At 38.7% G+C, this 14,824-nt stretch overlaps 1 protein-coding gene and 1 long non-coding RNA gene across 2 annotated transcripts; both read right to left on the reverse strand.

Moving 5' to 3' along the window:
• Positions 1–237: 237 nt before the first annotated feature.
• On the reverse strand, positions 238–5,448 carry LOC146555641 (uncharacterized). The gene is made up of 4 exons (XM_085251889.1): positions 5,053–5,448; positions 4,288–4,350; positions 2,356–4,075; positions 238–2,259 (listed from the first exon to the last, which is right to left on the reverse strand). Exons 1-4 carry the CDS (start codon positions 5,057–5,059, stop codon positions 1,173–1,175), a joined length of 2,877 nt encoding a protein of 958 aa, XP_085108015.1. The 5' UTR covers positions 5,060–5,448; the 3' UTR covers positions 238–1,172.
• A 5,091-nt stretch (positions 5,449–10,539) lies between these two features.
• On the reverse strand, positions 10,540–13,175 carry LOC146555642 (uncharacterized). The gene is made up of 3 exons (XR_014889246.1): positions 13,008–13,175; positions 12,737–12,820; positions 10,540–12,070 (listed from the first exon to the last, which is right to left on the reverse strand). It is a non-coding gene; the product is annotated as an uncharacterized LOC146555642 (long non-coding RNA).
• Positions 13,176–14,824: the final 1,649 nt, after the last annotated feature.

Consider the following 14,824-nt stretch of genomic DNA (forward strand, 5'->3'; position numbering starts at 1 on the left):
TAGTGGCTAGTTTATTAGGAATGTATTTACATTTTTGGACCATGTATTTACCGTGGAACAATAAGTCAACCGACAGGATAACTAAGACTGAACCTTTAAACTGCCCCATCACACTGTCTTTGTTCTTTCACTAAGAACCAGAAAGCTGGAATAGTTACAAACAGGGAAAGAGGAACAAACAATCAAATACACCAGCAAACGAGTTCTTTATTTTAACTTGTTTTTTATTGAGTCTGACAAATTTACATGATTAAACTTTTTCGTTGAAGATTTGAGGAAAACAGACATCTAGTTAAGTAAGATGTTATAGTGGAGACGAAAAGCCGAATAGAGTGTCACGACAATGGTATATAATCAGTAGAATCTTTGTTATTCAGTGACTCATAAAACATATTGTTGGTACACACAGAGGAAAGAATAGATGGTTGCAATCAGTGAGCTCACACTTTACCCAAAACAAACATGAATCCATAGGCCACAGAGAGTCTCTCACTGTCAGCATATCTGACATATCCACATTCTAGAAACTAGGACAAATGAAAACAATGCTGACAATGTTAAAAAGAAAAGTAAATTTGGATCCAATAATTAAATTAAACAAGTTTACATACATTCAACATAATTGCTTTTCTTTCTTTCTTTCTTTCTTTTTTTTAAATTTCTAATTCCTTCATCCCTTCAGTTACCTTCATATAAGTAGTCTTAATTTAACTTTTAGCCTAATAAAACAGAGCAGCTTTTTTAAAAAAAAAAACCCTAATTACTGTAGGATAAAATAATAATGTTTGCTTTAGTTGGTCATGGAAAAACTGCCAGAAATAAAAACTGTCAGTAATAACATGATGATTTGCAGTCATACAATTCTGGTTCTAGGTACCTTAGGCTGCTCATGCTGCATGCAAACAGATGTTTTCCTACCATATAAGGGCTTTTGGGAAAAGCAGCCTGAGTCATAAAAATAGTCGGACACTGAGACTTTGGTGGGTCACACACACAATAAACTGAATTTCACACACAATAAATATTGTTTTTGAGTTTCATCATTGGTTTCTCGTAATAGTGGCATTCACCACAGGTCTTGGATAAAACTTTCAAAGCAGGATTCAGTACTATAAACTTTTATTTCAATTGTGTGCATAAAAAAATCCAAGCCTATGAAACTTTTCAGATGCTCAATAGAAGTGCAGCACCTGGAAGCCCCGTAAGCATCTGAAGGCATGTGCATCCAGCTTTGCCATATCAATGAAATTGTGCTCCAACTGCACTTTCACAAGTCCGCTGAGAGTTTTATTGCCCCAGCAGAAAGCATCACGAGGCACTGACCGAATCTTGTTGTGCTTGAGTTCTACTGAGTGCAAACCTTTAGGTAACTGTCTGGGCACCTGCTTCAGTGTGTTGTGACTCAGGTCTAACTGGTGCAGTACGGGCAGCATCCTGAATGCACCTGTTGTCACTTTAAAGATTTTATTCCATGCTAAGCCTAGGTGCTCTAGCTTTTTCAAACTTCTGAAAGCTGATTTCTTTATGGAAGATATGAAGTTTCCTTCCAAATTTAGAGTTTTAACAGATAGAGGAAGGTGTTGTGGCACCTGTTTTAGTCTGTTCCCCTCTAAGTTGATGCTTTCCAAGAACGTTGTATTGAGGAAGGAATCCCTATCTAGCCCTTTGTTTATCAGTCTGTTTGCACTCAGGTCCAACACCACCAACCCTGATTTCCCGTTGAAAGCTCCTTGGCCAAAACTCTCAAGGACGTTACCCTTAAGATAGAGTTCTTTGATTGACAATGGTAACCCCAGAGGTACTGAGATCAACATGTTGTGATCCAGGTTTAGAGTGCGCAGGTTCCCTAGAGGGGAGAGCACGCCATTAGGAACTGAATTATTCCCAAGGCTGTTGTTGCTGAGGCTCAGAACCAAGAGGCCAGGGCACCATGCCCAGGCTGCCTTCGAGATCACGGTCAGGCGGTTGTTGTCCAGACGAAGCTCCTCCAGAGAAGCTGGAAGGTCTGCTGGCACCCTTTGTAAGAGATTCCTATCCAAGTAGAGGCGTTTCAGAGCTGGGACCCCTTCAAAAGCTCCCTCAATTGAACCATCTGTGAGACGATTGTTGCTTAGTACAAGGAACTCCATAGAGTCATATTGATTTAGCAGGTCCAGCTGGATGCTGTTGATGTAGTTATTCATAAGGAGGATGTAGCGGGAATTATAGGGGATACCATAAGGAACCTTATCCACACCTTTGTCTGAGCACTGGACCACTCTAAAAACAACACATACAATTAAAGAATCATTAGTGATTTAATATTAAGAATATTGAAAGGGTATCTTAGTCTCATTTTAGTATCCTTTGTCTTACCTTCCATAGCAGGCACACTCGATTGGACAATAGTTGTCCATAAAGTAAGGAAACTGCGTTGGTGGTAAGATTTCTTTCTTCTTCTTTGGTGGCTTTTGGGTTTTATTGTTCTTCTTCCTTCTCTTTTCCTTGGACTTCTTGATAGTCTTATTTTTGCTTTGCTTGTTGTTTTTCACTGGCCTCGGTGAAGGTGTTTTGGCAGTTCCGAGCTGTGGTTTGGCTGAAGATTTGTTCAGCTGTAGTTGTGGAGAAGATGCTTTATTTTGCTTCCCTGTAAGTTTGGTGTAATTCTCCATCAGTTCAACATTTCGGTATTTTCCCATCGACTGCGACGTGTTTGATTTGTGTGCAAGCCGAGGCACTTCAGCAGATAAAACTGCATTTATTTTTGATGTTGAGTTTGGCTCTCTGGTGAAAAACTTTGCTTCATTGGGTTGTGTTGTTGCTGTTTGGACCAACAAGATAAATTCCCCCTCATATGGTTGCACAACTCTGTTTATTTCCCCCTTGTCCTCTGCTCTGTGTGTTTGTACCTCTTTCCATGCTGGTTTCAACAAAACATTTTTAGCCATTACATCTTCTATAACTGAGCCAGCCTTCACTTCCATTTCTTTCTGCTTGAGATGGCCCCCCAGACTCTCTGTTAAGTCTGTGATGTGACTGAGTGAGTTAGGAATGTGAATATTGACAGAAGGAGACTGAAAACTATCCGTGGTGTAAAGGGTGGGAGGGTGAGAGGAGTCTGGAGGAATTTGTGTGGGTGTGACAGGAAGTGAAGGGGAGATGTGAGAAGCGGGAGGCTTATTTTGAGAATGGATGATAATTTGAATTGTGGCATTTTCTACCTGAGCAGGAAATATACTTAAAGGAGATGCAATGTTGTTAATTAATACCTGATCTTCTTTTTCTATTAATTCCTTATAGACTGCATGGGCTATGTCCTCACTCTTTTTTGCGCCCTTCTCCTTGTCTCCTATTTCTTTTATAGTTTGTGCCGCTCTTCTCTTCTCCTGATGACTGATCCCTGCAACTAGCTCTCCTTCTTGCTCCTCTTCAACCATTTTTTGTTTTAGCCTCTCTATTTGATCACTTCTCTTCACTTTCACATCTATCCTGTTGTGATTCGCTTCCTCTGGTATCACTGCATCATGATCATGATCTATTTTCCATTTTCCCCCAGTACGTATCAGTCTCCTGCTCTCATTGTGTGTCTCTGTCTTTGAGGCAGGGTCCAAACTCGGTCCATTTTCTCTCATTTTCGATGCAACCTCTTTATCTGTATCTACATATTCAGCTGTGTCTGGTACAGAGTAGATCTCGCTTTTTGTTCCTTCTTGTAAAAGACTACTTGTGAGAAATGTCTCAGGGGTGTACCCTTCATCACTTTTCTTTACAAAGAGTCCTTCTATACTGCCAGCTGTGGTCGTTTCACGCTCTGTGTTTTCCTCCATTTCTGTTTCTATCTGTGAAGTCAGTCCATCTCCCCTTCTTTCCTTCACAGTCTTTACTTTCTCGACAAGCTCTCTAGTAGGGTTCCTCTCTGAGGTATTCCTTTCACCCCTCTGTTCCTCAGTTTTTGTCATTTGAGTGGATTCCTCAGTAATATTTTCGGCGCCATTTTTTCTCATCTCTGCAGATGTAAAGACATCGCTAAGCTCCTTATTTCTCAAGTCAGACTGGTCATGGCTGTTCCATCCGTCTATCTGAGCGAAAGTCAGTCCTGTTGTACAATGCAATGACAGAAAGTTCATACATTTAAATAAGCACTAAAAAGCTACACTTTCACGTTACAACAACTAGCATAATTAACATGAAAGGTGTTTACGGGAATGTCAGGGCTTAGGTCTGTAAACGATTATCTTTACTGAAAGAATGTCAACTCAAAACTGCTAAAAACTTTCTAGCTTTAACTTACTGGAATGTAATACGTACTCTGTGAAAATCCAGAGACAGTGCACAGCAGGACAAGTGTGAGTGTCAGCACTTCTATTTTCTCTGTTGAGGGACAAATATCAGTAAAACAAATTTCAGACAAGAGTCATAAGAACATTCTCAGCGTTAAAAATAAAATCTGGTTACATTTATAAACCTGTTGAATCAATAAATGGCCTGTCACTTATTTATATGGCACTTTTCTAATCTGTTTGAGCACTTGTTTGTACAAGCCTTATTCACCCCTTCTGATAAATTTATCCTGAGCCACAGATATTTAAAGTGTGCTAAACATTTGTTTTTGACCAGTAGCTTTTAAACCTTAACAGGTTTAAAAACATGAACTGATTGTATGAATCTCCAGTTTCCTAGAAAGTTACGAATGGCTTCTGTATGTAATACAATATAATAAATGACCATGTGTATGTGTGCTACATTTTAGGTCCCATAACATGTACTTGGTTTTGATTTTCATTCCCTTTTAACAGGTCTGACCTCTTTCTGGCTTCAAACACATCCTAAAAAAAACCCGATATCAAATAATAACAATTTACACATCTTCATATTTAAATAACTTTTTGGTGAAAAAAACTAAAAAATTAAATAAATTAATAAAATACACATAGAATGCAGAATCCCAAAATTATAAAGGGATAATATGAATACAGTAAAATAATACATTAAATATGATAATAGAGTAAAACAATGAAGGTTAAGGACAGCACAACAAAGACATTGCTCAACTGATGTATGAGAGTTGCTTACCCATCATGCTGAATTCCCTTATTGTCTGCCTTTTCCAGTTGACCCTCACGTGCCTCTATCTGTAGCATCAGAAGACTTAAAAGCTACTGAACAGAATACTCCAGGAGAAAGAGTGCAACCTTTGAACCACACACTACCCCGGCATAGTTAACTTTAATGGTCCATTTCAGTGCCCCTCTCTGCATGGAGAGGTTTCACACATAAGCTCTGGGTAAGCCATGGGTAATAACTCCTAAAATGCCTTTATCTGGAAGAGGATTGTCACACTTACTCTCAATGTCAGAGGAATCTGAAGGATCAATAGTGGGAAAATGGGGCAACTTTAGGAAGAGGGGTCAGAGGTGATGGCCGCTTTACAGTGGCTACTATCTGCCACGCGAAGGCATTTGCATCTAAGAGGTTATATAAGGGTGAGAAGTGGATCCTGGAAACTGCTTGGCCTTTCACTCATATGCTAATATTTTGAAGTACTCCAGGAGTGCAAAAACCAGTGATAGCAATTTGATTATGATGAATGGTTAGATGTATTATTCTCTTCTTCAGCATTAGGTTACAGTACTGCACAAAAGTCTTGTTGCAGCCTTCAGTTCTTGTGTTTTGCAGCCAAGGAGCCAGATCATATTGCGACTCGGTCTAGAGTTATAACTCTCTAGGTATCCTGGAGGTCTAGCAAATTTTTCTTTGGACATCGGATGCTTTTTCACTCATTCTGTGTACTTGACCATTTTAGAGGAATGTTTTAATGTTTCTTAAGCCACTTAACACTGACCTTTACATAATTCAACCATAAAAACATCACCTAACTCAAAAGATGGACCTTTCTCTACAGATAACACACAACTTAGGAAAGATCCGATTTAAAATTTTATCTTTAGGCATTTTGTTAAGAGCAGCCTGCCACAAAACACACGTGCATATTATTTTCCCCAGCAAAATATAAAGACATGAAGAGTTAATCAAGGCTTTATCCTACAAACTTCTAATAAATTAATGTCTGGTCTGGTTTAATTTTGAACTTGGCTGAGATGTCCTAGCATACTTGCTGTAGTAGACCATGATAGGTTTTGCCTTAACAACAACAATGTTAGCTTAGACAGAAAACAACCCAATTCATGACTCATGCCCTAGCCCCACAGTGCACAGAGATAATAACTCTCTAAGGTATGCAGCATGAGTGCTGATAAGGGCAGCAACTCATTATTTTCAGTATAAATTAAACTGCTATCAACCCTGAAAAAACTGCAACACATTAAATGTCAAAAAAGTAGAAATCTCACTCGCAATGGGAGCAACAAATCATGGAGCTTGTGCTTTTGTTGTTAATCAGATTTGACAAACAATTCCACACATGCAGTTTTTTTGTCCTGGCGATCACTGGAATTAATGTACATTTAGAAGAACAGCGCTGTATCAGGTTACATGTGTATTTCAAATAGAAACAGTTAAATAAACGATTTGTGTTGTGTTATTTCTTTAGCTGAACAAAGTTGTGTTGTGCAAAAACAACCATTCATTACCACACTATTTTTAAGATCATGTGGATTAAAGCACAACGTGCTCAGCGAGGGCCTGAAAATCAGGGCCAATTTTCAATGCTGTAAATATTTTGGACAGAATTTTCCCATGCCGTATAAAACACATCTTAAAAATAATGAAAACCGAACTGCAAATGTCAAACAGATGGTTTCGTTCCCCTTCAGTGTTCAGATATTTATTTATTTATATGTGTGTCTTTAAAGCGCATAATCTGTGAATGTGTTTTTGTTGCATCGTGAATCATTTGAACTCATTTGGTGAACACTGCTTTTTAGTTTTCCATTGCATTATTATGTGTGGGAATGTGAGTATTTATGTTTATCTTTAAAAAAAAAAAACAGATAAACATAAATGGTCATGAAAATACACAAAGGCAGAGCTGACAAACAATGCTTTTCAGTCAGTTTTATCCATGAGTATAGAACCACACTAGACAAGATAGAATAAATGATGAAACTCTTTACAAATTGGTTATTGTTCAAAAACAATATCCAAATGTGAGAAACAGCTTTACTGAGTTTTCTCACTAGAAGCCAAAAACACTTGAAATGTGGACTATGCCCTTTTGTACCAAACCAAAGCAGTTTCACTACTTTATTATGGTCACACACTGGCACGCCTTTAAAATGCTGACCTCTAGTGTAGAAAATATGTCATGTGAAAGAACAATCTGATAGTAGTTGCATTGCAAGGCCACAAAGTGGCAGCATGTTCACACATAACTGCTCAAGTTGCCCCAAAAGAGCCTCCTATTGCATAAGACTGCACTGAAAAAACACAGCAGATGGGCTTTAATGTTTTGTATGGGTCTAGATCAGTTCTGTTCTTCTGGATCATGAGAAGAAAACAATATTGACTTTAATACACATGAATAATAAATGACATGGAAGGGAACCTAAATGAAAGCCCATAAGAAGAGAGCGGTCTCTACAGCTGCTTGAATAGTAGTGGCTCATTTCCTGTCAGAGGTGACGTAATGTATAGGAGAGTAGGTGTGAAAAGCAGCAATACTGGAAGGAACAGAGGTGGAGGTGGTATCGTAGGGTTGCACCTGTTTAGGCTATAAATATGGGAGAGTGTTTCACTGTACAGCATGTGGGCCTGCTGTATGCGTGTATGTGTTTAAATGAAATGATATTTTATACAGAACATTGCCCCTCCTCCCTTTCAACCGATTTCAAAGCCTTTCGCTATCTGTCTCTCCCATCGACAGCTTCAAAATTCCCCTTCACAGACAAAGCGTATGATATACCCCACAATCTGTCTGTCTGGACTTTTGCCTCCTAGCCAAATCACTTTTACAGTTGAATGATTGTTCCCCCAGTGTATCCTCAAAGCCGCCCATCAGCCTCACCAGTTACTCCTTACTGTTGTTGTATGCTCCAAATCCCAAAGAAGCAAATGAAAAACAGATGTTCAGATATCATTTTAATTTACCATTTTTAATCGTACTTTTTTCAACCTTGTCACGGATTTTTACGTCTATAAGGTTTCAAATGATCAGATGCTTGGTTTGAAGTTTATCCTTTTAGTTATTTATTTTAAATTTGGCTTTAGTGGAAAAGAAGAAACTCAAAGACAGGTATGTGTAACGTATTTGTCTCCAAACAGTTGAGATCAGCTTCACAGACCGGTGTGGTATTGGTCTGAATGGTTGCATGTGTGTCACAGATATGACTGAATTAATGTCACACATAAAGATGTATGATTTCAGTTCATTCTCTGTGCAGATCCACAGTGGACCTTTTTCTGATCTTGGTTGATAACTGGACATGTGATAGATGAGAATATTAACCCAGTTTTCAACCCAGTTTTTTACTAGTGCACAGACTCTTTTACAATAAAAAGACCAAACATGAATACTGTGTAACTTGAGGACATAAACTAAGGGAGAAAGTGACCAAGAGAGAGAAGAATGAAGTAAAATCAAATAGTGAGAGATAAGAAGTAGAAGAAAAAGTCTTGAGTGACAACAAGCTTGTTAAAAATAAACCCTCCCCCCTCAAACTATCCCATCTGCTTGGAGCCTGTCTGCTGGCAGTAGCACCAGTGGGGTGGGGGTTAACAAAGGGCAAAGGACACAGACTGTGATCAATTTGTCCACTAAATGTGTCGCACCCATATTTGTGCAGTGTGCATGACGCAATGGAGAACACACAACTGACATTCACTCTTATCCTTCAAGGGCAAATGATATTACTTGTGTAAACCTAGCATGTGTTTGGATCTATACTATCTGAATGTATAGGGTCATATACTGTGGTTATATATTCACCTCTATGACTGTGTAATAAAAATAGGATGAATCCAAGCTATATTCCTTCATCATTCATTTGTTGGGGGTCACTATTTGCCAGCTTTGAAAGTTAGCACAGTTAATAGCATATTTAGCGTAGGCTAGCCATCTTATTTGTTTTGCAGCCAGAAGTGACACATTTGGTCAACAGGGTGGAGTGCTAAGCTAACAATAAGTAGCATGTCTAGCTAGCACACAGACACATACATATCTGCTAATTTTTGTTAATAAATCATTGAAGTAATAGGCCAACTAGAATTTCACTCACAAAAAAATTTAGCACAGATTTTTTAGTTGCTCAAGTCATACATGCAACCACCACAGTATCCATAATTAGAGCTAGTGCTAGACTCATTCACAAGGTGGTGAGGATATTCTGGGCTAACAGTTGAGTAAATTTTGTCTACTTTTTTGCATATTATGGCCTCTGAGACAGATATTTTTAAACTTTTAAAACTATGAGCATACTGTGCGTGTATGGTTGTAATTATGCATACCCGTTCATGGTGTGGTTTAAAGTAGGTTGTTTATCCTTAAATTTGTTGTGTCGCCTGTAACGGTGGCCCGGTGTATAGGTTATTATATAGAATTATAGGATTGCCTCTCTTATTTTGTATATTGTGACTGTGCATCTTAGTTTATAACCTCTGTTTTATGGGCATAGTCTGAGTGCAAGTGTGCGCATGAAGCCGCTCATTTTTTTTCTTTTTAAATGAAATAGTAAAGCAAGTTGAGCCAAGTACTGCTTGTCAAAGTTGGTTGACCGCACAGTTCTCTTCCCCTGGCACCAACCCCGATACTTCTTCTTGGAAGTATTAGATCTGTTGTATTTTGGATATAAATATAATGTGATGTTTTTATTGCTATATTATACCAATTCATTAACATAACTAATTTGCAGAAAAACTTTGAGAAAAGAACAGTTTGAAGGTTGTGCCTTTCGTGGTGTATTTCCTATTCCTTTTATAAATGTCAGCAGTTCTGTTATCAGGCAGAAGAACATAAGGTAAACATTAACACACTGACTAGTCCAGTTCAGTTGTTTGAAGATCTGATATTGTCGTAGATGATTAATGATTTTTAGTGACTGGAATTTTTCAAGGTTATGGATTGTTCTTTAAAAAATTCCAGACTGTGTTCCTGATATAAAAAGTGCACTAAAAAGAAAAGAGGAATTTCAGGAAAATCATGAGCTTACATGAGCATGAAAACAGGAAGTGCACAGATTGTACTTTAGCTATCCTTTTGCATACTTTTTTAAGAATTTCTAAATATTTTCTCGTCCTTCTGGCCAAAAAGGATAGAAGTAATCATGAGCACCCCACAACACTGTTGTCTTAACCCTGCCTAGAATAGCTTCACCAAATGAAGGTGGTTTTGTTTTAGTTCTTGTGTCAACATGGCAAGAAGCATTGGAGAAATAAGGATAAAGAATAAAAATGATTCAGAAAGTAAAACAGGAGGTTGAGGCAGAAAAACATAGATTATAATAGGACTTTGGCTCTTTCCTTACACTTTAATTTGAAGTTGAAGGAAGAAGGCCTTTGAAGTGAAAGCCTCACCCTGGCAAAAAACATATTTTTCTTTAGTGTTAATGAAGCTTATCTAACCTGTGGGTCAGTCAGTTCTTCATAAACATCACATCAACGGTCAGGACAGACTGATCAAAGCACAGTTAGGTCTAAAATGACAAGGGCACTGCTAACTCAAAGAAAGTCATCAACATGGGTTTCAACATGGGTTTATACTGTGTTTGAATTAGTAACTCATTAACTTGTGGGAAAAGAGGGAACAGCAATTTCATACTAGCAGATTTTTCTTTATGACCCTAGACATCCAACCTTGAAATTGTTTTACATTCCCACTTCTTTGTTGAAGAAGACTCATCTCTATAACAGCAACACAACTCAGGAGGCCTATTGATTGCTTACACACAGAGACTCACATGTACAGGCCTTTACAAACACCCTTGAAATTGACGTTTCCCATGGAGAAAACAGCAACAATCCATTAGTTTTTTTTCTTTTTAGAAAAATAGAGTGTAAAAGCAACAATCTGAAGAAGCTTTGACATTTGGCTACCACATATTGCAAGATGAAACAAAAGCAATGCTGAAGCACTGTAGCAGAGCGGATACTTTTGTCCTTTAAAATACCCCTTTGTTCATCTAGAGTGACTCATGTTACCGAAGCCACTTTTGACAGCTGTTATTGATGCCATCAGCCAAGAAAAGCTCACCATATGCCGCACAATGCATGTGTCAGTTCATGTATATACATATTCGGCTCTGTGCATTTAAAATGTATATGCTTTTTTTAAAATCTTTTTAATTCTCAAGGGCAGCTTGGATTGATTCTTTGTCCTCACAGGCAACAGGTGTCAAAAATGTGGGTGGAAAAAAGTGCACACAGCGTAAAGGAGTTGTATTGTTAAAGCGGGACACAGAGACAGATGGATCCACAGTGTTTTGCCGGGTGATGTGGGTCATTGGGCCCAGTTAACAATTCTCCAGTGTTATTAGGTACGCTGCAGCACTGCAAAACAAGTCGTTGACCTTGAAACACAACATCGCTGTTATATTCTTTTTTCTTTTTGTGGTTTCCTCTGTTAGTACAGCATGAAAAACAGTGCATCCAGCGCTGATGATCTATGACATACAAGAGCTTGTTTTAGTACGTTTTTTTTTTCCGAAAAATTCGCCCAAGAGAGGAAAAACAAAGTTAATCAATAAATGGTCAACATAGCAGAAACTTTTGCCACTAAAGAGCCAGGTATTACCCCAAGAGCAAACTTTTGCACGCAAAAGAAAATAAACATCGCATTTGGACTAGACAAAACTCGGGAAAAATGTCTCAAAATAACTGCTAAGCACATGTATGCCACATTTGTTATGTTAAACGGACACATATGTCGACAGAAAAAGTAGCGCAGTTAACTTTTCAGACCACAGAATTCAATTCAGCCTGCATTGTGTGCCTTTGTGGAAGCGAGCGTGTTTGTGCGTGAAGCGAACGTGTGTGTGCGTGTGTGGGTGTGTGTTTGTGTGTGTGTGTGTATGTGTCTGGCGAGGGGCCCCTGTTATTATGTCCTGCTGCTTTTCAATGGAACAGCTGTGTGAGCCTCCAGCCGCCTCCAAACAAGGTACAGACTGCCTGGCAACTGTCCTCTCATTGGCCAACTTTCCACCTCCTCCGACCAATCGTGCAGGCCACAGTCGAGGAAGTGCAGGGGGGGGAGAAAAACACAACAGAGAGAAAGAGAGAACAGAAAGGCTTGTGAGAAAGTTTGCCGTGAAAAAACACGAGAAGAGTTGGAGAGACATCAGCTCGTGTTTCCAACAGAGAGTGATAAGACGGAGAAAGCAGAATGACAGCTACATACTAATCATACTTAGAAGGCAGCACTTTTTAAAGCTTTAACCTCTTTCACACAGATTACCATGGAAATCTTTTAATGTTTCTCAAATCCTGTATTTTGTAGCCTAGATTTCCGTGTCGCACTTTGTTAGCTCTGACATCCTTAAAAAGGCCACAGTAGCAATTATGAAAGGAAAGAAATCCTTCATGTTTATTATATATCAGATACAACTGCTAACAATCAGTCAACTAGTCATAGAAATTCTTGAGACCTGAAAGATTTGCCAAAAAATCAGATTACTGATGTAGGGTTGTATCAACAAATAAAACAACTACATATACACATTTTCTGGGATCCATCAACCAGATAAGTGCCTGCATTGAGTGGCAACAAGGAGGCGGTGACTTTTCTTTATTGATGCTATCGGCTTTGTGTTTGGCAGGCAGAGACATGCCATTGCAAAACGAGTGTTTCCAGGGCTTCGAGTGGACTTACCGGTAGATTTGAGTCAACAGTCTCTCGAGGATAATAGGTGTTTGTCTTACAGTAGCCGTGACGCATGCGGTTGTAGATGTGAGGCTGAAAGAAGAGCGGAAAACATTTGGAAATGGGCGATAAACAAGCATGCGGTTCTATGCATCGTTTTAGTCTAAATATCTTTTCTCTGTATGTCATCTTATACATCCTCTGTGGGTATTGAGTGTATACCATGCATTTGTTTACTGTGTATCTGTGAGAAAAGTGAAGTGGGTGGATTCAAACTCACATGTAGCATATCTTGCAATTACTAATCAAAGTGGCCCGCAGATTTTTGCAAGAACGCACGATGCACAGCTCCTTTCTCCGCTGGAGGTTACACTTCTTCTGAAATCTCAACTGCAGTTTCTCCAGAAAACAAAAAAGACCTGTGAAGAGACACACAGGCATGGCACAGGCGAGGTGGCTTGTGTGATGTGGTTAAGAAGGAGGCTATAAACTGCGTAGGTCTGCTTACTTTAAAAACATGTGCAAACACTCTTCTGATTACACACAGACGCTCTGGCAGACACACACACACAAACCTCTCTCGCACACATGCACATAAGCACTGTCTGTGCAGCCATTTGTTAGTATGAAATGTACAAACACACTGACATTACGATATGCTGACATGGCAAAGTGGTGGGTGTTTATGAGTCAGTGGATTTGACAGCCACCAGCAGCACCATGATGATGATGATGGTGATGATGATGATGATGATGATGCAGCTGACACAGTTCACAGTACATGGATATCTGCCACAGAGATTATGTTGGTGACCTAAATCTGCTGCTCAAACAGAATATTTGCGATGCCGTTTTTATACTTTAATGTTTGATGATAGTTAATCAACTGGCTGATTAATAATAATTTTGATTATCAAGGTGCCAGTTAACAGTAAAACCAGCCAAAAATACAGATTTGTTTATTTTGAGTTATCCATACAAGTCTTACCCCTTGATTTTTTTTTAAATATGTAAAATGAGGTTAACGTATCTAAGGAATTGCTTGATGAGGATTGTGCATGTTTATGGTAAACCATTTATCTTGGGCCTTTTTGCTTAAAGAGGCAGAAAGTTCTGATGATGTCATGCCCTCACATCTTTTGTGCTGTGCACAGCAGACATGTCCCAACAGGCGACAAAGAGATGGCAGTTTTATTAAGCAAGCAAGCTACTTTCATATTCAAGCAAACCAGTAAACCAAATTTTAACCCACTTGTCAGCATATGATTGAGAGACTAAAGAAACCTCACGCCTGGAGGGCTTTAGCTGAATTTTCCTCTGTTCCTAGAACAAATTGATTGAACCACTGTTAGCTTTTCAGGACCAGGCAAATCACAGTTTAATTTAGATGCCCCCCTTTTAAGGTTTAATTATTGTTTAATTTTGCAAAATTTTAATGACTATATCACATTATGAACCGGGGAGTAAGATGGGATTTGGTGCAGTGCAGGGTGAGGAAAATCATATTAGGCGTCACATGATAACATGTTTTGTGAGTTCCAGTGTATTTTTCTTTGTTTGCAGGCTATGATTAGCTAAACTGTACTGCTACTCCGATACTGACTGCTTTCGGTGAGTGAATCAAATCACCATCATTACCTTAAACATAATTTGATGTCTGCTGTTCTTGACCACGAACATCAAAGCCTGATCAGATTTCACCATAACACAGCCTACCAGTTTATCCTGCACCGAACTATTCCAAACTCTTTAGTGCAGTATTTTCATGCAACCTTTGAATAACACAAAATTAGTATACTTCAACTAGTTTAGGAAGATGTTTCACAAAAAAACATTCTGTGTTGATCCAAGACCTGACTTTAAAACTATAAAGACGACAGATTTTAATTTCAAGTTTCCACCGTATCTTTATTTACATCTGTACGAGGTAGAGAAGGGATATGTTAAGGGTATGAGTGGTGTCATGAAATGTTTAAATAAGAATATCTATATCCAACCCACTTTAACCCCCGGTTACAAAAGAAAAAGGTTACATATGTGTTTGTGCTTCTGTGTTTCAATAAAGACACACTCCAGCAGTTGTTGTTGATCATTTTC

Source organism: Mchenga conophoros, linkage group LG17, assembly GCF_057382185.1.
Source record: "Mchenga conophoros isolate Kocher_MC1m ecotype Shallow Benthic linkage group LG17, M_conophoros_male_GT1.1, whole genome shotgun sequence".
Classification (NCBI taxonomy): Eukaryota; Metazoa; Chordata; class Actinopteri; order Cichliformes; family Cichlidae; genus Mchenga; species Mchenga conophoros.